The sequence below is a fragment of the Pristiophorus japonicus genome, chromosome 1, assembly GCF_044704955.1.
Source record: "Pristiophorus japonicus isolate sPriJap1 chromosome 1, sPriJap1.hap1, whole genome shotgun sequence".
Classification (NCBI taxonomy): Eukaryota; Metazoa; Chordata; class Chondrichthyes; family Pristiophoridae; genus Pristiophorus; species Pristiophorus japonicus.
The window spans coordinates 26,486,899-26,510,773 of NC_091977.1; the positions used below are offsets into that span (position 1 = coordinate 26,486,899).

General features: G+C 43.3%; 1 protein-coding gene across 1 annotated transcript in view; it reads left to right on the forward strand.

Annotated features, from left to right (window-relative positions):
- The window catches only part of sap30l (sap30-like), a 29,667-nt gene extending 11,321 nt beyond the window's left edge, over window positions 1–18,346 (forward strand). The window contains exons 3-4 of the mRNA XM_070878280.1: window positions 5,924–6,022; window positions 17,335–18,346. Coding sequence (XP_070734381.1) covers window positions 5,924–6,022; window positions 17,335–17,457 — 222 coding nt within the window. The 3' untranslated portion in view covers window positions 17,458–18,346. The remainder of the gene's footprint in view (window positions 1–5,923; window positions 6,023–17,334) is intronic.
- The last annotated feature ends 5,529 nt before the right edge of the window (window positions 18,347–23,875 follow it).

Sequence of the window (23,875 nt, forward strand, 5' to 3'; positions counted from 1 at the left end):
TTATTGCATGCATCCCTAATTTCTTGTTTGATGCCATCCCCAACCTCACTACTACTATTTGGTGGTCTATACACAACTCCCATGAGCGTTTTCTGCCCTTTGGTATTCCACAGCTCTACCCATATAGATTCCACATCATCCAAGCTAATTTTAGCGGGATTTTAACCTACATATCGATTGGTCAAATCAAATCACACGGGGTAGCCTTGAGGAGGAATTCACAGAATGCATATGGGATTGTTTCTTAGAACAGTATGTTACAGAACCTACAAGGGAGCAATCTATCTTTGATCTGGCCCTGTGTAATGAGGCAGGAATAATAAACGATCTCCGAGTAAAAGATCCTCTCGGAATGAGTGATCACAGTATGGTTGAATTTGTAATACAGATTGAGGGTGAGGAAGTAGTGTCTCAAACGAGCGTACTATGCTTAAACAAAGGGGACTTCAGTGGGATGAGGGCAGAGTTGGCTAAAGTAGACTGGGAACACAGACTAAACGGTGGCACAATTGAGGAACGGTGAAGCACTTTTAAGGAGCTCTTTCATAGTGCTCAACAAAAATATATTCCAGTGAAAAAGAAGGGCGGTAGGAGTAGGGATAACCAGCCGTGGATAACTAAAGAAATAAAGGAGAGTATCAAATTAAAAACCAATGCGTATAAGGTGGCCAAGGTTAGTGGGAAACTAGAAGATTGGGAAAATTTTAAACGACAGCAAAGAATGATTAAGAAAGCAATAAAGAAAGGAAAGATAGATTACTGGAGTTCAGAAGAATGAGAGGGGACCTCATAGAAACGTTTAAAATTCTGACGGGTTTAGACAGGTTAGATGCAGGAAGAATGTTCCCAATGTTGGGGAAGTCCAGAACCAGGGGTCACAGTCTAAAGATAAGGGGTAAGCCATTTAGGACCGAGATGAGGAGAAACTTCTTCACCCAGAGAGTGGTGAACCTGTGGAATTCTCTACCACTGAAAGTTGTTGAGGCCAATTCACTAAATATATTCAAAAAGGAGTTAGATGAAGTCCTTACTACTAGGGGGATCAAGGGGTATGGCGAGAAAGCAGGAATGGGGTACTGAAGTTGCATGTTCAGCCATGAACTCATTGAATGGAGGTGCAGGCTAGAAGGGCCGAATGGCCTACTCATGCACCTATTTTCTATGTTTCTATGTTTATTACGAAAGTAAACTTGCGCAAAATATAAAAACAGATAGTAAAAGCTTTTACCGATATATAAAACGGAAAAGAGTGACTAAAGTAAATGTTGGTCCCTTAGAAGATGAGAAGAGAGATTTAATAATGGGAAATGTGGAAATGGCTGAGACCTAAAACAATTATTTTGCTTCGGTCTTCACAGTGGAAGACACAAAAACCATGCCAAAAATTGCTGGTCACAGGAATGTGGGAAGGGATGAACTTGAGATAATCACTATCACTAGGGGGGTAGTGCTGGACAGGCTAATGGAACTCAAGGTAGACAAGTCCTCTGGTCCTGATGAAATGCATCCTAGGGTATTAAAAGAGATGGCGGAAGTTATAGCAGATGCATTCGTTATAATCTACCAAAATTCTCTGAACTCTGGGGAGGTACCAGAGGATTGGAAAGCAGCAAATGTAATGCGTCTGTTTTTAAAAAAAAAAAAGGGGGCAGGCAAAAGGCAGGTAACTATAGGCCGGTTAGTTTAACATCTGTAGTGGGGAAAATGCTTGAAGCTATCATTAAGGAAGAAATAGTGAGACATCTAGATAGGAATAGTGCAATCAAGCAGACGCAACATGGATTCATGAAGGGGAAATCATGTTTAACTAATTTACTGGAATTCTTTGAGGATATAACGAGCATGGTGGATAGAGGTGTACCGATGGATGTGGTGTATTTAGATTTTCAAAAGGCATTCGATAAGGTGCCACACAAAAGGTTACTGCAGAAGATAAAGGTACGCAGAGTCAGAGGAAATGTATTAGCATGGATAGAGAATTGACTGGCTAACAGAAAGCAGAGAGTCGGGATACATGGGTCCTTTTCGGGTTGGAAATCGGTGGTTATTGATGTGCCACAAGGATTGGTGCTGGGACCACAACTGTTTACAATATACATAGATGACCTGGAAGAGGGGACAGAGTGTAGTGTAACAAAATTTGCAGATGAGACAAAGGAAAAACGGGTTGTGTAGAGGACACAGAGCGGCTGCAAAGAGATTTAGATAGGTTAAGCGAATGGGCTAAGGTTTGGCAGATGGAATATAATGTCGGAAAATGTGAGGTCATCCACCTTGGGGGGGGGGAAACAGTAAAAGGGAATATTATTTGAATGGAGAGAAATTACAACATGCTGCGGTGCAGAGGAACCTGGGGGTCCTTGTGCATGAATCCCAAAAAGTTAGTTTGCAGGTGCAGCAGGTAATCAGGAAGGCGAATGGAATGTTGGCCTTCATTGCGAGAGGGATGGAGTCCAAAAGCAGGGAGGTCCTGCTGCAGCTGTACAGGATATTGGTGAGGCCACACCTGGAGTACTGTGTGCAGTTTTGGTTACCTTACTTAAGGAAGGATATACTAGCTTTGGAGGGGGTACAGAGACGATTCACTAGGCTGATACTGGAGATGATAGATTGAATAGACTGGGTCTTTACTCGTTGGAGTTCAGAAGGAGGAGGGGTGACCTTATAGAAACATTTAAAATAATGAAAGGGATAGACAAGATAGAGGCAGAGAGGTTGTTTCCACTGGTCGGGGAGACTAGAACTAGGGGGCACAGCCTCAAAATACGGGGGAGCCAATTTAAAACCGAGTTGAGAAGGAATTTCTTCTCCCAGAGGGTTGTGAATCTGTGGAATTCTCTGCCCAAGGAAGCAGTTGAGGCTAGTTCATTGAATGTATTCAAATCACAGATAGATTTTTTAACCAATAAGGTAATTAATGGTTACGGCAGGCGGGCGAGTAAGTGGAGCTGAGTCCACGGCCAGATCAGCCATGATCTTGTTGAATGGCGGAGCAGGCTCGATGGGCTAGATAGCCTACTCCTGTTCCTAATTCTTATGTTCTTATGCCCTTCCTTACTATTGCGTTAATTTCCTCTTTAACCAGCAACGCTACCCCATCTCCTTTTCCTTTCTGTCTATCCTTCCTGAATTTTAAAAAACCCTGGATGTTGAGTTCCCAGCCTTGGTCACCCTGGAGCCATGTCTCTGTAATCCCAATTATATCATATTCGTTAATAGTTGCCTGCGCAGTTAATTTGTCCACCGTATTACGAATACTCCTTGCATTGAGACACAGAGCCTTCTCTTTAACACTCTCTTTGTCCCTTTACAATTATGCTGTAATGTGGTCCTTTTTGATTTTTGTCTTGGATTTCTCTGCCCTCCACTTTTACTTTCCTCCTTTCTATCTTTTGCTTCTGCCCCCATTTTACTTCCCATGTCTCCCTACATAGATTTACAGCCAATGAAGTGCTTTTTGAAAAGTAGTCACTGTTGTGATGTAGGAAGCGCAGCAGCCAATTTGCACACAAGCAAGCTCCCACAAACACCATTCTGATCATGACCAGATAGTGATGTTTGCTGTGGAATGAAAATTGTCCCCGAACGCTGAAGAGCGTTCCCCTGCGCTTCTTCAAAATAGTGCCATGGGATCTTTCTTGTCCGCTTGAGAGGGCAGACCCATGAAAGAGTATACTAGCATGAGTCAGTACCTCTCTGGGAGAATTATTATTGCTAAGTGGTAGCAGTGTTGCCTGCATCAGAAGGTTGTAGGTTCAAGTCCCACTCCAGAGACTTGAGCACTAAAGTCTAGGCTGACACTCCAGTGCAGTAATGACGGAGGGCTGCACTGTCTGAGGTTCCATCTTTCGGATGAGATGTTCAACCGAGGCCCCATCGAGAGACCCTAAGGAGTCCACGGCTCTATTTTGAAGGGGAGCAGTAGCGTTCTCCTCGGTTTTCTGGCCAATATTTAGCCCTCAACTAACATCACTTAAAAAGATCGATTATCTGGTCATTATCACATTGCTGTTTGTGGGACCTTGCTGTGCGTGAATCGCTGGCCACATTACAACAGTGACTACACTTCAAAAGTGCACTATTTGCTGTACAGCGCCTTAAGATGTAACAAGGTAGCAAAGCTACTATAAAAATGGCAAGTCTTACTTGCAGTAATTCAGTAGTACTCCAGAACTGCTCAATAGTTATATCTGGCACTGAGGGACCCTGGCCAGAAGGATTCGTGGTTTAGTACTGGGAACAGAATTGTTACTTTAATAATACAATAGCAAAATATTGTGGATGCGGGAATCTGAAATAAAAACAGAAAATGCTGGAAATACTTAGCTGGTCAGGCAGCATCTGTGGAGAGAGAAAGAGTTAACGTTTCAGGTTAATGAGATGTAACAGGTTTTTAAGCAAGTGTGAGGGGAGGGGAGGGGAGGGGAAGAACAATAGGGTGGAAGGCAGACGTGAATAAGAGACAAAAAGGGATGATGGTACAAGGCAACAGGAGATGGTAATGGGACAAGTTAAGAAAGAAAAGATGAGTCTAGATCGGGTGTAAATGGAGATGGCAGAATTATCAACAGCAACGGTGGAAAAGAGGGAAAAAAGCAGAAAAACAGTAGGGACAAAGGTTATGGTTTGAAATTGTTGAACTTGTTGAGTCCAGAAGGCTGTAAAAAGAATTGTTCCTTTGACTGATATGAGCTAGGTATTCGTGGGTGCCATATTCTACCCTGGTACTGGTGTGCCTGGAAGTCAAAAATAATTATTCCGGTTTCCCACTCCTTGTGACTGTCCTGATGTGCATTGGTGTGGGGACCTTGGGTGAGGATGTGTCCGAGCTGCTCTCCTTCCCCTCCCACCCACCTGTCATGCTCAGATAGTCCGATGGCAATCACTGTCCTGTCAGGACTTGGAAGAGAAAATGGCCATTTTTGCACGCTATTGGCGAGGCAGTTGTACCCAGACACTTTGCATGAGTTACAGTCTTCATGGGCAAATAATTAAAGGGGAGGGACCCTCTGATAGACTGTTCATGAATGTGTGTAGAATCTTACAGCACAGAAAGAGACCATTCGGCCCATCGTGCTCTTTGAAAGAGCTATCCAGTTAGTCCCTCACCTCCTGCTCTTTTCCCAAAGCCATGCAAATCATTCTTTTTCAAGTATATACGTGGATAAGTGATAGAGAATTCAAACAGGCTGCATTTAGACAGGCTGGGAAAATTCACAGACAACAAGTCAGAGATGCTACGTGAGTGGTAGCATGTTGCATTAAGCCATCAATCAACTTGACATTTTCGGACCTTGGGTAGTGAGCCAATAAGGTCAATGAAGGCGAGTTCTTTTCTGTAAATTGATCCAGGTATAAAATACAGCCATTTTGACCATGTGTCTCAGTAAGAACAAAGACCTGGCTTGAAGCCAAGAAGTTTGTTGCTCTCTGCCAAGATTAAAAAGTTAAAACTACCATCGGAGTTCGTATTTCATTGGAAATTAAGAGATCTAACAATAAGTATTGTAATTGAGTATGATTTCCGACTAGCGCTCTTCTATCCGATGTAGGTTTACTCGTACATGGACTTAACGCACTACTAGCAGCAGCAGCAGTTTCTATATTGCCACCTCCAAGTCTGTACTCTGTAATGTTCTGATGTAACGTGTCTATGGTTGAGAGCTTGTGATGGGAGATGTCGCAAGCCTGCAACTCCGTTTAGACCTATAGACGTTTGCGGATTGGAGAATTGGCGGAAGTCTTGTGCATCAACATAAGCTTTTACTTTTCTCTTCAATTCACGTGTCCTGAAATTATCCCCCATTCAGCGCATCCATCATCACTTCTGTATTTTGCAATTATTTCTCTGTTTGTTTGTATTTTATGATCTCCAACTTGATTTGACCAAATGATGCTCAACTTTTTTTATTTCTTTATTTAGGTTGACCTGTTTCAATTGCAAGTAAATACACTGAGGCGTTATAAGAGACACTTCAAACTACAGACCAGACCCGGACTAAATAAAGCTCAGCTGGCTGAGGTATTCTACATCCTCAGTGATGTGTTTGTTTCCAAAGTGTTTATTTGCCTGTGTTGGGCAATGATAGCAAAATAAGCCACCTGCAGAGTGGGTGATGCTTGTAAAGAAAGAAATGAAAGACAGACTTGCATTTATATAGCGTCTTTCACGACCTCAGGACATCCCAGAGCGCTTTACAAGCCAGTTAAGTAATTTTGAAGTGTAGTAATGTAGGCAGCGTGGCAGCCAATTTACGCACAGCAAGCTCCCACAAACAGCAACGCGATAATGACCAGATAATCTATTTTAGGTGTTGATTGAGGGATAAATATTGGCCCAGGGCATCGGGGATAAATCCACTGCTCTTCTTCGAAATAATGCCATGGGATCTGTTATGTCCACCCGAGACAGCAGATGGGGCCTCCGTTTAATGTCTCATTCGAAAGATGGCCCCTTCGACAGTGCACACTCCCTCAGCACTGCACTGGGAGCATCAGCCTAGATTTTTGTGCTCTGGTCTCAGAATGGGACTTTGAACCCAATGTTCCCTCTAATATTTGGGGGGGGGGGTGCCCTTTAAGTGGGCTGCGAGGCCCACTTAGTTTTGTGCATACGAAAACTTAACATTGAAAAAGCTTAGAGACCATTTCGGCCCATCTTGTCCACGTCAGCCGACCAAGAGCTATCCAGCCTAATCCAACTTTTCAGTTCTTGGTCCATAGCCCTGCAGGTTACGGTACTACCTATGCACATCCAAGTATTTTTTTAAATGTGGTGATGGTATCTGCCACTACCACCCTTATAGGCATTGAGTTTCAGACCCACCACCCTCTGGGTGAAAATAATTTCCTGAAATACTCTCTAAACCTCCTACCAATTACTTTAAATCTATGCCCCCTGGTTGCTGACCCCTCTGCCAAGGAAAACAGATCCTTCCTATCCACTCTATCCAGGCTCCTCATAATTTTATACACCTCAATAAGGTCTCCCCTCTGTCTCCTCTGTTCCAAAGAAAACTGACCCAGCATCTCCAATCATACCTCATAGTCAAAATTCTCCAGTCCAGGCAACATTCTTGTTCCTTAGTACCCTCGATGTCAAGGGCAGTTACATATATAAAAAACCCACATTGTTATTGGCCTTTTTTATGGCTTCATGTACCTGCAGTTATTCTTAAAATTGGTTTTGTTCCCCTAGGAACACCCTTCGGAGCCTTTTCATTCAATGTATTGCTTCACACTTCTCCACATTAAATTGGATCTGCCATGCGTGCTTATTTTCCGAACAAGCTTATGATTTCCTAAGGCCTGCCTCTCTGCCAATCCCCCTACTTTTGTGTCATCAGCAAAGCTTCACGTGCTTCCTGTACCCAAGTATATGTCTAGATATGTATAGAACTAAAGTGGAGCCTGCATTGACTGACCCCTTTCGTGCACCAAACCTTTCCCAATCGCAGTAACCTTGCTTAGTGCCCATCAATCAACTTTTGATCACTACTGTTACATTTCCCCTGGTCTGATTTTTTTTTTCTAATAAGCCTCCTATGAAACAGCTTGTTGAACATCTTTGAAAATAGAAGATGACTTCTAATGCTCTTAACTATCCAATTGTCCAATTACATTTTTTCGAGACAATTTGCCTTTAACAAATCCGTGCAAGCTGTCCTTGATTAATCCATGCATTTTTAAATGCTTATTAATTTTAACTTAAATTATGCATTTAAGAATTGGCTCATAACTCGGTGATCTAATGAAGCAGTACTAGGTAAAATAATGGGACTAAAGGCAGACAAGTCCCCTGGATCTGATGCCTTGCATCCTCGGGTCTTAAAAGAAGTGGCTGCAGAGATAGTGGATGCATTGGTTGTAATCTACCAAAATTTCCTGGATTCTGGGGCAGTCCCAGTGGATTGGAAAACCGCACATGTAACGCCCCTATTTAAAAAATGAGACAGACAAAAAGTAGCAAACTATAGACCAGTTAGCCTAACATCTGTGATTGGGAAAATGTTGGAGTCCATTATTAATGGAGCAGTAGCGGGACATTTGGAAAAGCATGATTCAATCAAGCAGAGTCAGCATGGTTTTATGAACGGAAATCATGTTTGACAAATTTACTGGAATTCTTTTGAGGATGTAATGACGAGGAGACGAGGATGGATAAGGGGGGACCAGAGGATGTGGTGTATTTGGATTTCCAGAAGGCACTCGATAAGGTTCCACATAGGAGGTTACTGCAGAAGATAAAAGCTCACGGGGTTGGGGGTAATATATTAGCATGGATAGAGGATTGGCTAAATAACACAAAACAGACAGTCAGGATAAATGGGTCATTTTCCAGTTGGCAAACAGTGACTCGGGGGGGGCTGCTGCAGGGATCGGTGCTGGGTCCTCAACTATTTACAATCTATATTAATGACTTGGATGAAGGGACCAAGTGTAATGTAGCTAAGTTTGCTGGTGATACAAAAATAGGTGGGAAAGCAAATTGTGAGGAGGACACAAAACATCTGCAAAGGGATAGAGACAGGCTAAGTGAGTGGGCAAAAATTTGGCAGATGGGAAAATGTGAGGTTATTCACTTTGGCAGAAATAATAGAAAAGAAAATTATAATTTAAAATGGAGAAAAATTGCAAAGTGCTGCAGTAAAGAGAGACTTGGAGGTCCTTGTGCATGAGACACAAAAAGTTAGTATGCAAGTACAGCAAGTAATCAGGAAGGCAAATGGAATGTTTGCTTTATTGCAAAGGGGATAGAGTATAAAAGCAGAGAAGTCCTGCTACAACTGTACAGGGTATTGGTGAGGCCACACCTAGAGTACTGAGTAAAGTTTTGGTCTCTGTATTTAAGGAAGGATATACTTGCATTGGAGGCTGTTCAGAGAAGGTTCACTAGGTTGATTCCGGAGATGAGGGGTTTGACTTATGAGGATAGGTTGAGTAGGTTTGGCCTATACACATTGGAGTTCAGAAGAATGAGAGGTGATCTTATCAAAACAGATAAGATAATGAGGGAGCTCGACAAGGTGGATGCAGAGAGGATGTTTCCACTCATAGAGGAAACTAAAACTAGAGGACATACAAGAGACCACCCATTTAAAACTGAGATGAGGAGACATTTCTTCTGAAAGTTGTAAATCTATGGAATTCTCTGCCCCAGAGAGCTGTGGAGGCTGGGTCATTGAATATATTTAAGGTGGAGATAGACAGATTTTTGAGTGATAAGGGAGTAAAGGGTTATGGGGAGCGGGCAGAGAAGTGGAGTTGAGGCCAGGATCAGGTCAGCCATGATCTTATTGAATGGCGGAGCAGGCCCGAGGGGCAAATGGCCTACTCCTGCTCCTATTTCTTACGTTCTCTTATGTGGAGTGACCTGTTTTATCCTCTTTGCTTCTCTTCCCTTTTTGAACAAAGGTCTAATATTCGTGGCTATCCAGCTCCACATCACAGTTTGTGTATTTGTGTATGAATCTACGTTATATCCTCTGACTTCTTTCAATGACCTAGGGTGAATTCCATCAGAACCAAGTGACTTATACACTTTAGGTTCTGCTAATTATTTTCAGAACCAATTGCTTTTCTTCAGTGGTCTCTGACAATTGACATCTTCTAGAAAACCTCAATTCTCACTTCCGTCCCTCTAGTATCGGTGATATGTTGGGCATGCCCAATGTTTTTATCTCAACTACCCTGCCTGGCAATTATTCCATTCGTTACTCTTTGAATTAAAAAAAAAAAGTTCATCCCTCCCTCTTAAATTTGCTGGGTGTGAGCTGGGCTCAGTTGGCTCCGAGTCGGAAGATGTGGGTTCAAGCAGCACTCCAGGACTTGAGCACACTATGTAGGCTAACATTTAATGCAGTACTCCCTCAATACTGCACTGACCAGTTGTCGTCTTGTAGGTGACATATTTAACCAAGCGTCTGCTTGATCAGATGGGCATAGAAGATTCAGCTGGCAGTAAAAGAAGGGCTGGGGAGATCTCCCATTGTCCTGGCCAACATACATCCTTTGGCTTGCATTTATCCTTTAACGCCCAATAAAACAGATTAACTGCTCATTTATCTCATTGCTGTTTGCAAATTGGCTGTTGCGTTGCCTCCATAACCACCTTGATTGGAATCCCAAGAGTAGTCCATTGACTTTGAAGCATTTGGGGACATTGACGGCGTGAAAAACACTATATAAATGCAAGCAACATTCCCGCACAGCTGTCTGCCGTTCCTGCGCGGCCCGGGAAGGCTTTTCAAATGGGAGATTTCGGGCGTGAAATTTTGAATGGGCTGGCAGCCCGTCTGGCAGTCCTGCGAACCCCCACAAAAAATTGGGGGAATGTGAGATCTTCCTTCTTGACGGTGCTTGCTTTGAGCTTATGGAATATTAGTGGTAGAAACATAGAAACATAGAAAGTAGGCGCAGGAGTAGGCCATTCGGCCCTTCAAGCCTGCACCGCCATTCAATAAGATCATGGCTGATCATTCATCTCAGTACCCCTTTCCTGCTTTCTCTCCATACCCCTTGATCCCTTTAGCCGTAAGGGCCATATCTAACTCCCTCTTGAATATATCCAATAATCTGGCACCAACAACTCTCTGCGGTAGGGAATTCCACAGGTTAACAACTCTCTGAGCGAAGTTTCTCCTCATCTCAGTCCTAAATGGCCTACTCCTTATCCTAAGATTGCGTCTCCTGGTTCTGGACTTCCCCATCATCGGGAACATTCTTCCTGCATCTAACCTGTCCAGTCCCATCAGAATCTTGTAAGCTTCTATGAGATCCCCTCTCAGCCTTCTAAACTCCAGTGTATAAAGGCCTAGTTGATCCAGTCTCTCCTCATATGTCAGTCCCGTCATCCCGGGAATCAGTCTGGTGAACCTTCGCTGCACTCCCTCAATAGCAAGAACGTCCTTCCTCAGATTAGGAGACCAAAACTGAACACAATATTCCAGGTGAGGACTCACCAAGGCTCTGTACAACTGCAGTAAGATCTCCCTGCTCCTATACTCAAATCCCCTAGCTATGAAGGCCAACATACCATTTGCCGCCTTCACCGCCTGCTGTACCTGCATGCCAACTTTCAATGACTGATGAACCATGACACCCAGGTCTAGTTGCACCTCCCCCTTTCCTAATCTGCCGCCATTCAGATAATATTCTGCCTTCGTGTTTTTGCCCCCAAAGTGGATAACTTCACATTTATTCACATTTATCCACATTATACTGCATCTGCCATGCATTTGCCCACTCACCTAACCTGTCCAAGTCACCCTGCAGCCTCTTAGCGTCCTCCTCACAGCTCTCACCGCCACCCAGTTTAGCGTCATCTGCAAACTTGGAGATATTACACTCAATTCCTTCATCTAAATCATTAATGTATATAGTAAAGAGCTGGGGTCCCAGCACTGAGCCCTGCGGCACCCCACAAGTCACTGCCTGCCATTCTGAAAAGGACCCATTTATCCCAACTCTCTGCTTCCTGTCTGCCAACCAGGCTCTATCCACGTCAATACATTACCCCCAATACCATGTGCTTTGATTTTGCACACCAATCTCTTGTGTGGGATCTTGTCAAAAGTGTTTTGAAAGTCCAAATACACCACATCCACTGGTTCTCCCTTGTCCACTCTACTAGTTACATCTTCAAAAAATTCCAGACAATTTGTCAAGCATGATCTCCCTTTCATAAATCCATGCTGACTTGGACCGATCCTGTCACTGCTTTCCAAATACGCTGCTATTTCATCTTTAATAATTTATTCAACATTTTCCCCACTAATGATGTCAGGGCTGTGTACTCATATTTTTTTTAAAAGCTGTTAATACTCGCAACAGTCGTACTCCAAAAGTCACTTGCTTGCTCCAGACTCTGATCATAGACCAAGTGAACAATTGGTTTGTTTCAAACAGAGTTGGGATGGGGGATACCTGTTCCACTTCCATACAAGTCCTTGGATACACATCATCATTACTTTGGTTTGTGTTTCGCTATCTGCTCTTTAAGATTATTCTGGGGCTTTTGTAGTTCTCTGATCTGACCAGTGGTACATGATGCCTGGACGGAGATTATTTCAAGGTGCTATCTCTGCCTGAGTGGGGAGAGAATAATGATCGATCTCTATCCTCCCAAAGTTAGTGAAGCACATTGCAAAAGTTAATGTTATAGGTGTTGGAGAGCGACCCTCTTTGAACTTGGTGGTAGATAGGGCAAGTGATTTGGCAGGACTTGTGCAGCAAAACCTGCAAATACGCTACCTGGTTATTGTGTAGTTTGCACCCCAAGATCCACAATTTTGCATTAAAACATTTGGAAGGAGGTGAAAATGTTGATTTGTTTTGTTTCCTGAATGATAACAAATCACTTGACCTAGTTATGGCTTATTTGATAAGGGATGCTTCTTGTTAACTCCTAGAAATATAAGGCTTTGAGGTTAAGGCCTTTGTGTTGGTACTGAGGGAGTGCTGCACTGTCGGAGGTGCCGTCTTTCAGATGAGGCATTAAACCAAGGCCCCCTGTTCACTCAGGTGGACGTAAAAGATCTCTCGGCACTATTTTTGAAGAAGAGCAGGGAGGTCTCTGTGTCCTGACCAATATTTATCCCTCAACTAACACCACTAAAACAGATTATCTGGTTATTATCACACTGCTGTTTGTGGGAGCTTGCTGTGCGCAAATTGGCTGCCTCGTTTCCCACAGTACAACAGTGACTACACTTCAAAAGTATTTCATTGGCTGTAAAGCGCGAGGTGTCCGGTGGTCGTGAAAGGCGCTAACAAAATGCAAGTCTTTCTTTTCTTTCTTTCCTTCTTTCCTTCCTTTCTACTAACATCACTAAAACAAATTATCTGATAATTATCACATTGCTGCTTGTGGGAACTTGCTGTGTGCAAATTGGCTGCTGCGTTTCCGACATTCTAACGTGACAACACTTTAAAAATTCTTCATTGGCTGCTCCTGGGCTTTAGGATGTCCTGAGGTTGTGCAAGGCGCTGTATAATTGCAAGTCTTTCTTTAAATTGCTCCCTTTTCGCTCCCCGCCCCTCACATTCCGCCCTTTTCTCGTATTGAGATCCGAGTGCCAACAGCCCTGAAAGCGCCCATTCTTTGTGTCTGAGCGGAGACGATGAGTGTCGGTGGTCTATTTGACTTTTCTATTCATTCGTTTTTGGGATGTGGCCATTGCTGGCATTTATTCCCCAATCCTTAGTTGCTTTTAAGAACGTGGCGGTGGACCGCCTTGTTGAACCACTACACTGTATCACTTTGATTACAACGAAGTGACTTGCCAGGCCACTTCAGAGTCCAGTTAAGATCAATCACGGTGTGGGACTGGAGTCACATATAGGGTCAGACTCGGTAAGGACAGCAGCTTTCCTTCCCTACCCTAAAGGACATTAGTGAACTAGTTGGGTTTCTACGGCAAAGTCACTTTTAATGGAACCAGATTTTTAATAATCTGCTATGGTGTGATTTATACACTTATTCTCTGGATTACTACTCCACTATAACTATAACTGCTACACTGACAACTTTGAGATTGCTCCTATCTTCATCTGATGTACACTCATCACTATCCAGGGCACCCTGCTGGAAATTAGATGTGCGGTACATTAATTATTTTTTTTTTGTTCCCTCCTTAGCATCGAGCTAATTTAGCACAGTCCCAAGGTTCAAATGTGAGACCTTCATGGTCTGTGGGGCTCAGCATCACACCATATAAGAATTAGGAACAGGAGTAGGCCATCTAGCCCCTCGAGCCTGATCCGCCATTCAATAAGATCATGGCTGATCTGACCGTGGACTCAGTTCCACTTACCCGCTCGCTCCCCATACCCCTTAATTCCCTTATTGGTTAAAAATCTATCTATCTGTGACTTGAATACATTCAATGAGCTAGCCTCAACTGCTTCCTTGGGCAGAGAATTCCACAGATTCACAACCCTCTGGGAGAAGAAATTCCTTCTCAACTCGGTTTTAAATTGGCTCCCCCATATTTTGAGGCTGTGCCCCCTAGTTCTAGTCTCCCCGACCAGTGGAAACAACCTCTCTGCCTCTATCTTGTCTATCCTTTTCATTATTTTAAATGTTTCTATAAGATCATCCCTCATCCTTCTGAACTCCAACGAGTAAAGACCCAGTCTACTCAATCTATCATCATAAGGTAACCCCCTCATCTCTGGAATCAGCCTAGTGAATTGTCTCTGTACCCCCTCCAAAGCTAATATATTCTTCCTTAAGTAAGGTGACCAAAACTGCATGCAGTACTCCAGGTGCGGCCTCACCAATACCCTATACAGTTGCAGCAGGACCTCCCTGCTTTTGTACTCCATCCCTCTTGCAATGAAGGCCAACATTCCATTCGCCGCCTTGATTACCTGTTGCACCTGCAAACTAACTTTTTGGGATTCATGCACAAGAACCCCCAGGTCCCGCTGCACCGCAGCATGTTATAATTTCTCCCCATTCAAATAATATTCCCTTTTATTGTTTTTTTTTTTCCAAAGGTGGATCACCTCACACTTTCCGACATTATATTCCATCTGCTAAACCTTAGTCCATTCGCTGAACCTATCTAAATCTCTTTGCAGCCTCTCTGTGTCCTCAACACAACCCGCTTTCCCACGAATCTTTGTGTCATCTGCAAATTTTGTTACACTATACTCTGTCCCCTCTTCCAGGTCATCTATGTATATTGTAAACAGTTGTGGTCCCAGCACCGATCCCTGTGGCACACCACTAACCACCGATTTCCAACCCAAAAAGGACCCATTTATCCCGACTCTCTGCTTTCTGTTAGCCAGCCAATTCTCTATCCATGCTAATACATTTCCACTGACTCCGCGTACCTTTATCTTCTGCAGTAACCTTTTGTGTGGCATCTTATCGAATGCCTTTTGAAAATCTAAATATACCACATCTATCGGTACACCTCTATCCACCATGCTTGTTATATCCTCAAAGAATTCCAGTAAATTAGTTAAACATGATTTCCCCTTCATGAACCCATGGTGCGTCTGCTTGATTGCACTATTCCTATCTAGATGTCCCGCTATTTCTTCCTTAATGATAGTTTCAAGCATTTTCCCCACTACAGATGTTAAACTAACCAGCCTATAGTTACCTGCCTTTTGTCTGCCCCCTTTTTTAAACAGAGGCGTTACATTAGCTGCTTTCCAATCCGCTGGTACCTCCCCAGAGTCCAGAGAATTTTGGTAGATTATAACGAATGCATCTGCTATAACTTCCGCCATCTCTTTTAATACCCTGGGATGCATTTCATCAGGACCAGGGGACTTGTCTACCTTTAGCCTGTCCAGCACTACCCCCCTAGTGATAGTGATTGTCTCAAGGTCCTCCTTTCCCACATTCCTGTGACCAGCAATTTCTCGCATGGTTTCTGTGTCTTCCACTGTGAAGACCTAAGCAAAATAATTGTTTAAGGTCTCAGCCATTTCCACATTTCCCATTATTAAATCCCCCTTCTCATCTTCTAAGGGACCAACATTTACTTTAGTCGCTCTTTTCCGTTTTATACACCTGTAAAAGCTTTTACGATCCGTTTTTATGTTTTGCTCAAGTTTACCTTCGTAATCTATCTTTCCTTTCTTTATTGCTTTCTTAGTCATTCTTTGCTGTTGTTTAAAATTTTCCCAATCTTTTATTTTCCCACTAACCTTGGCCACCTTATACGCATTGGCTTTTAATTTGATACTCTCCTTTATTTCCTTGGTTATCCACGGCTGGTTATCCCTTCTCTTACCGCCCTTTTTCACTGGAATATATTTTTGTTGAGCACTATGAAAGAGCTCCTTAAAAGTCCTCCACTGTTCCTCAATTGTGCCACTGTTTAGTCTGTGTTTCCAGTCTACTTTAGCCAACTCTGCCCTCATCCCACTGAAGTCCCCTTTGTTTAAGCATAGTACGCTCGTTTGAGACACTACTTCCTCACCCTCAATCTGTATTACAAATTCAACCGTACTGTGATCACTCATTCCGAGAGGATCTTTTACTCAGAGATCGTTTATTATTCCTGTCTCATTACACAGGACCAGATCTAAGATAGCTTGCTCCCTTGTAGGTTCTGTAACATGCTGTTCTAAGAAACAATCCCGTATGCATTCTATGAATTCCTCCTCCAGGCTACCCCGTGCAATTTGATTTGACCAATCGATATGTAGGTTAAAATCCCCCATGATTACTGCCGTTCCTTTTTCACATGCCTCCATTATTCCCTTGATTATTGCCCGCCCCACCGTGAAGTTATTATTTGGGCGCCTATAAACTACGCCCACCAGTGACTTTTTCCCCTTACTATCTCTAATCTCCACCCACAATGATTCAACATTTTGTTCATTAGAGCCAATATCGTCTCTCACAACTGCCCTGATATCATCCTTTATTAACAGAGCTACCCCACCTCCTTTCCCTTCTTATCTATCTTTCCGAATTGTCAGATACCCCTGTATGTTTAATTCCTAGTCTTGGCCCCCCTGCAACCACGTTTCTGTAATGGCCACCAAATCATACCCATTTGTAATGATTTGTGCCGTCAACTCATTTACTTTATTTCGAATGCTGCGTGTGTTTAGGTAGAGTGTTTTAATACTAGATTTTAAACCATGATTTTTAGTTTTGACCCCTCCTGCAGCCCCTTTATATTCCGTGGCCCTTTTTGTTTTTTGCCTTTAATTGTTTTGTTTTAACAAGATACCGTTTGAACATAATTTGCCACTCCAAAGGGAGGTGTATCACGTAACCCTGGCTGGTCGTCTCATTTGTGTTTAACAATCTTATTGCGCTGTTATAAAGGATGATTTGGGAGTTGGTGGAGACCAGTCTCGCGTAAAGCTTTTCCTCACAGATGTGTGATCCAAGTTACTCCAGAGTTAAGTTGTATTAAAGGGGTCACTGAGTGAAGTGAAATGTGGGTTTTAATTTTGCTTTTGTTGATTTTGCTTAATAAATTTGGTTCATACTTTTCCAGTTAAGTCTTGCGATCTGTTGGTATGTTATGTGTCAGAGATTTGAGTGAGCATGGTGCGATCCAGTACCTTTTCTCAGTCCATACATCAGTGATTTTTAAAAAAACCCAAAGTATTAATTGATCATGCTGTAGTCACCATCTCAATACCACACGTAGCAGGTCATGTTGAGCTTCGTGGGGAGCAAAGATTTGTCCACGAAAGCAGAGTTGTATGTTGGCATGGGAGGGGAAAGTACCTGAAGAAGTGAGCTTGAAATGTAACATCAACTTCTACTGAAAATGCCTAATTAAATTCAAGTCTTAAAAATTACTTTCTCTCTCTTTCTCTCTTCCCCCCCCCCCCCCCCCCCAGACAATCAGTCGTCATTTTAGGACCATTCCTGTCAATGAAAAGGAAACGCTAGCCTATTTTATCTACATGGTGAAGAACGACAAAATCCGGCATGATCAGAAACCCGACAGCAGCATTCACTGAAACAGACATTATCGGTGCTTTTATTGATCACATGATCGCGCAGTGACGAGAGTTCCACTTCGAAAAGTCAGTTGTACTTAAGCATTTTATTCCTTAAAAGCTGAAATTGGCACGTGATTTTTTTTTTAAACATAAAAAAAGTGAATTTATGATTTCCCATCTCTCACTTATAACATCTAGAATATGTCGTTATAGTTAAATGAGAGCTACAAAAATAGACGAACACCCTTCATGTATTTTTTTTTCTGTTGTGAAAATGAGGCCAAGTTCTGAAAGAGAAATCGATGCTTTGAAATGGTGCTTTTTAGGAGTTTTCCCGGAGCCGGAGACCTCCCTCACTGTTTTTTTTTGTCCCTTCCGATTGGAAGCCACCTTGCTCTGATTCAGTGCCTCCCCGCACCACAAGCTGGCCAAGGTTCCAGAGTGCAGGAATTCAGTTCTGCGTCGCACTAATGTGGTGGTAACTGTTTCATTTTGTAACTTGGGAATTCGTACCAGGTAAACACGGCTCGTGTGGGCGGGGAAAGGAAGGCTCTCGATCGAGAATTTTGTAGTGCTTATTAATTCATTTTTTTGTACTGTAAAACACTGATCCTCGTTGGAGGTGAAGCGCTGTCCTGTCTGCAATAGGGTGATCGATTGTAAAGTTTGAACTTTTTTTGTGCACCGGGATTCTCTCGAGATTGATTACAGTGTTATTTTTTTTCCCCTCTGTGCACATCAATATACAATGTACTGTACAATGACACTCAGAATTTTTGTAATATTTACACTTGTCAGCTTCAGTGGGGTGGGGGTGTGGTTGCACAGGTATAGGTTTGTTATTACTGTACCTTACGGGCTACTTGAGACATGATTGTCAATTTTGCATTAAACAGATATGCACAAATTGTCTGCTTTCTGTTATTTGGCGAGCTCAGGAAATGGTCGTAATTGACACAGTTGAATTCAAAGTGTCCAACGTTGGTGTATTTAGAGCATTTTCCCATCTAAAGTGACTGAACAAAGAGATGCAGTAAAAGGGATTTTGAAAAAAATAATTGGAATGCTGGAAGTGCACAGCAAGCTCAAAAAGGGAAAATCTAGCCAACATTTCAGTTTTAACCTTCAGTGGTAGGTACGTGGTCAGGTTGGATAAGTGCCTTTTCCATAGGACACAAGAGGACAAGTCTTTAGGCGCCCAAGCACATCAACCCTGTAACAATTTCAACAGAAGACTTCAATGTACCATTTTGCAATGGATCAAGGAAAAGGTAAGGGAATTGTCCCCTTTCCACAAGGCAGACTTGTGTTTGGAGTAGTTTCACAGGAGCTGGAAGGCCCCTTGATAATGTGCCATTCTCCCTCCTTCTGTTGAGCCAAGCTAATTAGTGTTGACAGGCCAATAGTAATGGGTCTATTGCTGCCCTGTCCAACTGCCCTGAACTAACTCCATACATTTTGAGGATCAAAACTGGCTTTCTCTCCATTCTGAGCTGTAGGGTGGGGGGGGGGGGGGGGGGGTGTATTCCAGTAAGAATTTTTCTTAATTTTAGCCCACTAGAAAATCATCTATACTAGAAAAACAGACGTGTTCTTAGAGTTGAGGTGTGCTGAGTCATTCAGAGCAGAAAGATCCCAGATTTTGTTATTGGTGCCGAGTTAGATGATCTTGTTTGGGATTTGAAACATAGAAAATAGGTGCAGGAGTAGGCCATTTGGCCCTTCGAGCCTGCACCACCATTCAATATGATCATGGCTGATCATGCAACTTCAGTACCCCATTCCTGCTTTATCTCCATACCCCTTGATCCCTTTAGCTGTAAGGACCACATCTAACTCCCTTTTGAATATATCTAACGAACTGGCCCCAACAACCTTGTGGTACAGAATTCCACAGGTTCACAATTCTCTGAGTGAAGAGGTTTCTCCTCATCTCCTAAATGGCTTACCCCTTATCCTTAGACTGTGACCCCTGGTTCTGGACTTCCCCAACATCGGGAACATTCTTCCTTCATCTAACCTATCCAGTCCCGTCAGAATTTTATATGTTTCTATGAGATCCCCTCTCATTCTTCTAAATTCCAGTGAATATAAGCCTAGTCGATCCAGTATTTCTTCATATGTCAGTCCTGCCATCCCGGGAATCAGTCTGGTGAACCTTCGCTGCACTCCCTCAATAGCAAGAATGCCCTTCCTCAGATTAGGAGACCGAAACTGCACACAATACTCAAGGTGTGGTCTCACCAAGGCCCTGTACAACTGCAGCAAGACCTCCCTGCTCCTATATTCATATCCCCTCGCTATGAAGGCCAGCATGCCATTTGCTTTCTTTACCGCCTGCTGTACCTGCATGGCTACCTTCAATGACTGATGTACCATGACACCCAGGTCTCATTGCCCTCCCATTTTTCTAATCTGTCACCATTGAGATAATCTTCCTTCCTGTTTTTGACACCAAAGTGGATAACCTCACACTTATCCACATTATACTAAATCTGCCAAGTATTTGCCCATTCACCTAACCTGTCCAAGTACCTCTGCAGTCTCTGAGCATCCTCCTTGCAGCTCGCACTGCCACCCAGCTTAGTGTCATCTGCAAACTTGGAGATATTACATTCAATTCCTTCGTCTAAATCATTAATATATATTGTAAATAGCTGGGGTCCAAGCACTGAACCCTGTGGCACCCCACTTGTTCTGAAAAGGACCCGTTTATTCCCACTCTTTGCTTCCTGTCTGTCAACCAGTTCTCTCTCCACGTCAAAACAATACCATGTGCCTTAATTTTGCACGCTAATCTCTTGTGTGGGACCTTGTCAAAAGCCTTTTGAAAGTCCAAATACACCACATCCACTGGTTCTCCCTTATCCACTCTACTAGTTACATCCTCAAAAAAACTCCAGAAGATTTGTCGAGCATGATTTCCCTTTCATAAATTCATGCTGACTTGGACAGATCCTGTCACTGCTTTCCAAATTCGCTGCTATTACATCTTTAATAATTGATTCCAGCATCTTCCCCACCACCGATGTCAGGCTAACCAGTCTATACTACCCTGTTTTCGCTCCCTTTTTTAAAAAGTGGGGTTACTTTAGCTACCCTCCAATCCATAGGAACTGAACCAGAGTATATGGAATGTTGGAAAATGACGACCCAATGCATCTAATATTTCTAGGGCCACTTCCTTAAGTACTCTGGGATGCAGACTATCAGGCCCTGGGGATTTATTGGCCTTAAGTCCCTTCAATTTCCCCAACACCATTTCCTGGCTAATAAGGATTTCCTTCAGTTCCTCCTCCTCGCTAGACCCTTGGTCCCCTAGTATTTTCGGGAGGTTATTTGTGTCTTCCTTAGTGAAGACAGAACCAAAGTATTTGTTCAGTTGGTCTGCCATTTCCTTGTTCCCCATTATGAATTCACCTGATTCTGGCTGCAAGGGACCTACATTAGTCTTCACTAATCTTTTTCTCTTCACATATCTATAGAAGCTTTTGCAGTCAGTTTTTATGTTCCCTGCAAGCCTACTCTCATACTCTATTTTCCTCCTCTGCTGAATTCTAAATTTCTCCCAGTCATCAGGTTTGCTGCTTTTTCTGGCCAATTTATATGCCTCTTCCTTTGATTTAACACTTTCCCTAATTTCCCTTGTTAGCCATGGTTGAGCCACCTTCCCTTTTTTATTTTTATGCCACACAGAGATGTACAATTGTTGTAGTTCATCCATGTGATATTTAAATGTCTGCCATTGCCTATCCACCGTCAACCCTTTAAGTATCATTTTCCAGTATATCCTAGCCAATTCACGTCTCATACCGTCGAAGTTTTCTTTCTTTAAGTTCAGGACCCTAGTCTCTGAATTAACTGTGTCACTCTCCATCTTAATAAAGAATTCTACCATATTATGATTACTCATCCCCAAGGGGCCCCGCACGACCAGATTGCTAATTAATCCTCTCTCGTTACACAAGACCCAGTCTAGGATGGCCTGCTCTCTAGTTGTTTTTTAGACCAATATCCCTTATACACTCCAGGAAATCCTCCTTCACAGTATTGCTACCAGTTTGGTTAGCCCAATCAATATGTAGATTAAAGTCACCCATGATGACTGCTGTACCCTTACTGCACGTGTCCCTAATTTCCTGTTTGATGCCATCCCTAATCTCCCTACTACTGTTTTAGTGCTATGTACACAACTCCCACTAATGTTTTCTGCCCTTTGGTGGTTCGCAGCTCTCCCCATATAGATTCCATATCATCCACGCTAATGTCCATCGTACTATTGCGTTCATCTCTTTAACCAGTAACGCCACCCCACCTCCTTTTCCTTCCTGTCTGTCTTTCCTGAATATTGAGTTCCCATCCTTGGTTACCTTGGAACCATGTCTCCGTAATCCTAATTACATCATATCCGTTAACAGCTATCTGCGCAGTCAATTCATCCACCTTATTATGAATGCTCCTCGCATTGAGACTCAGAGTCTTCAGGCTTGTTTTTTTTAACACTTTGTTCTTTTAGAATTATGTTGTAATGTGGCCTTTTTTGATTTTTGCCCTTGATTTCTCAGCCCTCCACTCTTCCTTTTCTCCTTCCTATCTTTTGCTTCTGCCCCTTTTTTTTTTACTTCCCTCTGCCTCCCTGCTTAGATTCCCATCCCCCTACCATTTTAGTTTAAACCCTCCCCAACAGCACTAGCAAACACTCTGCCTCGGACATCGGTTTCGGTCCTGCCCAGGTGCAGACCATCCGGTTTGTACTGGTCCCACCTCCCCCAGAATCGGTTCCAATGTCCCAGGAATTTGAATCCCTCTCCCTTGCACCATTTCTCAAGCCATGTATTCATCTGAATTATCCTGCAATGCCTACTCTGACTAGCACGCGGCACTGGTAGCAATCCTGAGATTACTATCTTTGAGGTCCTACTTTTAAATTTAACTCCTAGCTCCCTAAATTCAGCTTGTAGGACCTCATCCCGTTCTTTACTTATATCGTTGGTACTTATATGTACCATGACAGCTGGCTGTTCACCCTCCCCCTCCAGAATGCGCTGCAGTATCTGTTTTGGAGGGAGATGACCACAGGCGACCCCTGCACTACCTTCCTTCCACTGTTCTGCCTGATGGTCACCCATTCCCTATCTGGCTGTGTAACCTTTACCTGTGGTGTGACTAACTCACTAAACGTGCTATTCATGACATCCTCAGCATCGCGGATGCTCCAGTGAATCCATCCGCAGCTCCAGTGCCGCAATGCAGTCTGTCAAGAGCTGCAGCTGAATACACTTCTTGCACATGTAGTTGTCAGGGTCACTAGAAGCGAGGGGGCTATGATGGTCTTAATGTACCAGGCTAAAGAGGGGAAATATCCACTCTAAGATCCACTCCTGATAGGTATTTAGTGATCCTTGATGGGTGTCCCAGTCTCATCCAAGGTCACCCAAAACTCGGCAGCCCATGTCCTCATTCGCACCAAGTCCTGCTCACTCATCATCCCTGTGCTCGCTGACCTGCATTGGCTCCAGGTTAAGCAATGCCTCGATTTCAAAATTCTCATTCTTGTTTACAAATTCCTCCATGGCCCCTCCCCTCCTATCTCTAATCTCCTTCAGCCTCACAATCCCAGAGATGTCTGCCCTCTTCAAATTCTGCTCTCTTGAGCATCCCTGATTATAACCACTCAACCATTGTTGGCCGAGCCTTCAGCCACCTAGGACCCAAGCTCTGGAATTCCCTCCCTAAACCGCTCGACCTCTCTTTCCTCCTTTAAGAGGCTCCTTAAGACCTACCTCTTTGACTAAACTTTTGATCTTCTGCTGTAATTTCTTCTTATGGGGCTAGGTGTCAAATATATTAGTTTTTTTCGTGAAGCCTCCTGCGAAGCACATTGGGACATTTTATGTTAAAGGTGCTATATAAATACAAATTGTGTGGATATTGAGAACAGGAATGGGATCAAGTTGTCCAATCGCATGGTTGCTGTTGACGCTCACTGTCTTGGCTCACCATGAAAGTTGGGTGCTTAAACAAAGTATCTGAGCACATTTCACTGCAGCAACTCGCCAAGGCATCCCCGAAGTCCCCGACCTCCATCACCTAGAAGGACAAGGGCAGCAGGCGCATGGGAGCACCATCACTTGCAAGTTCCTCTCCAAGTCGCACACCATCCTGACTTGGAAATATATCGCCGTTCCTTCATCGTTGCTGGGTCAAAGTTCTGGAACTTCCTCCTTAACAGCACTGTGGGAGTACCTTCACCACATGGACTGCAGCGATTCAAGAAGGTGGCTCACCACCACCTTCTTGAGGGCAATTAGGGATGGGCAATAAATGCTGGGCAAGCCAGTGACACTTACATCCTGGAACAAACAAAAAAATTAATTTGAAAAAGAACTCATCGCAGTGAGTCACTTGCTTGAGTGTGGAAAAGGAGAAAATTTGT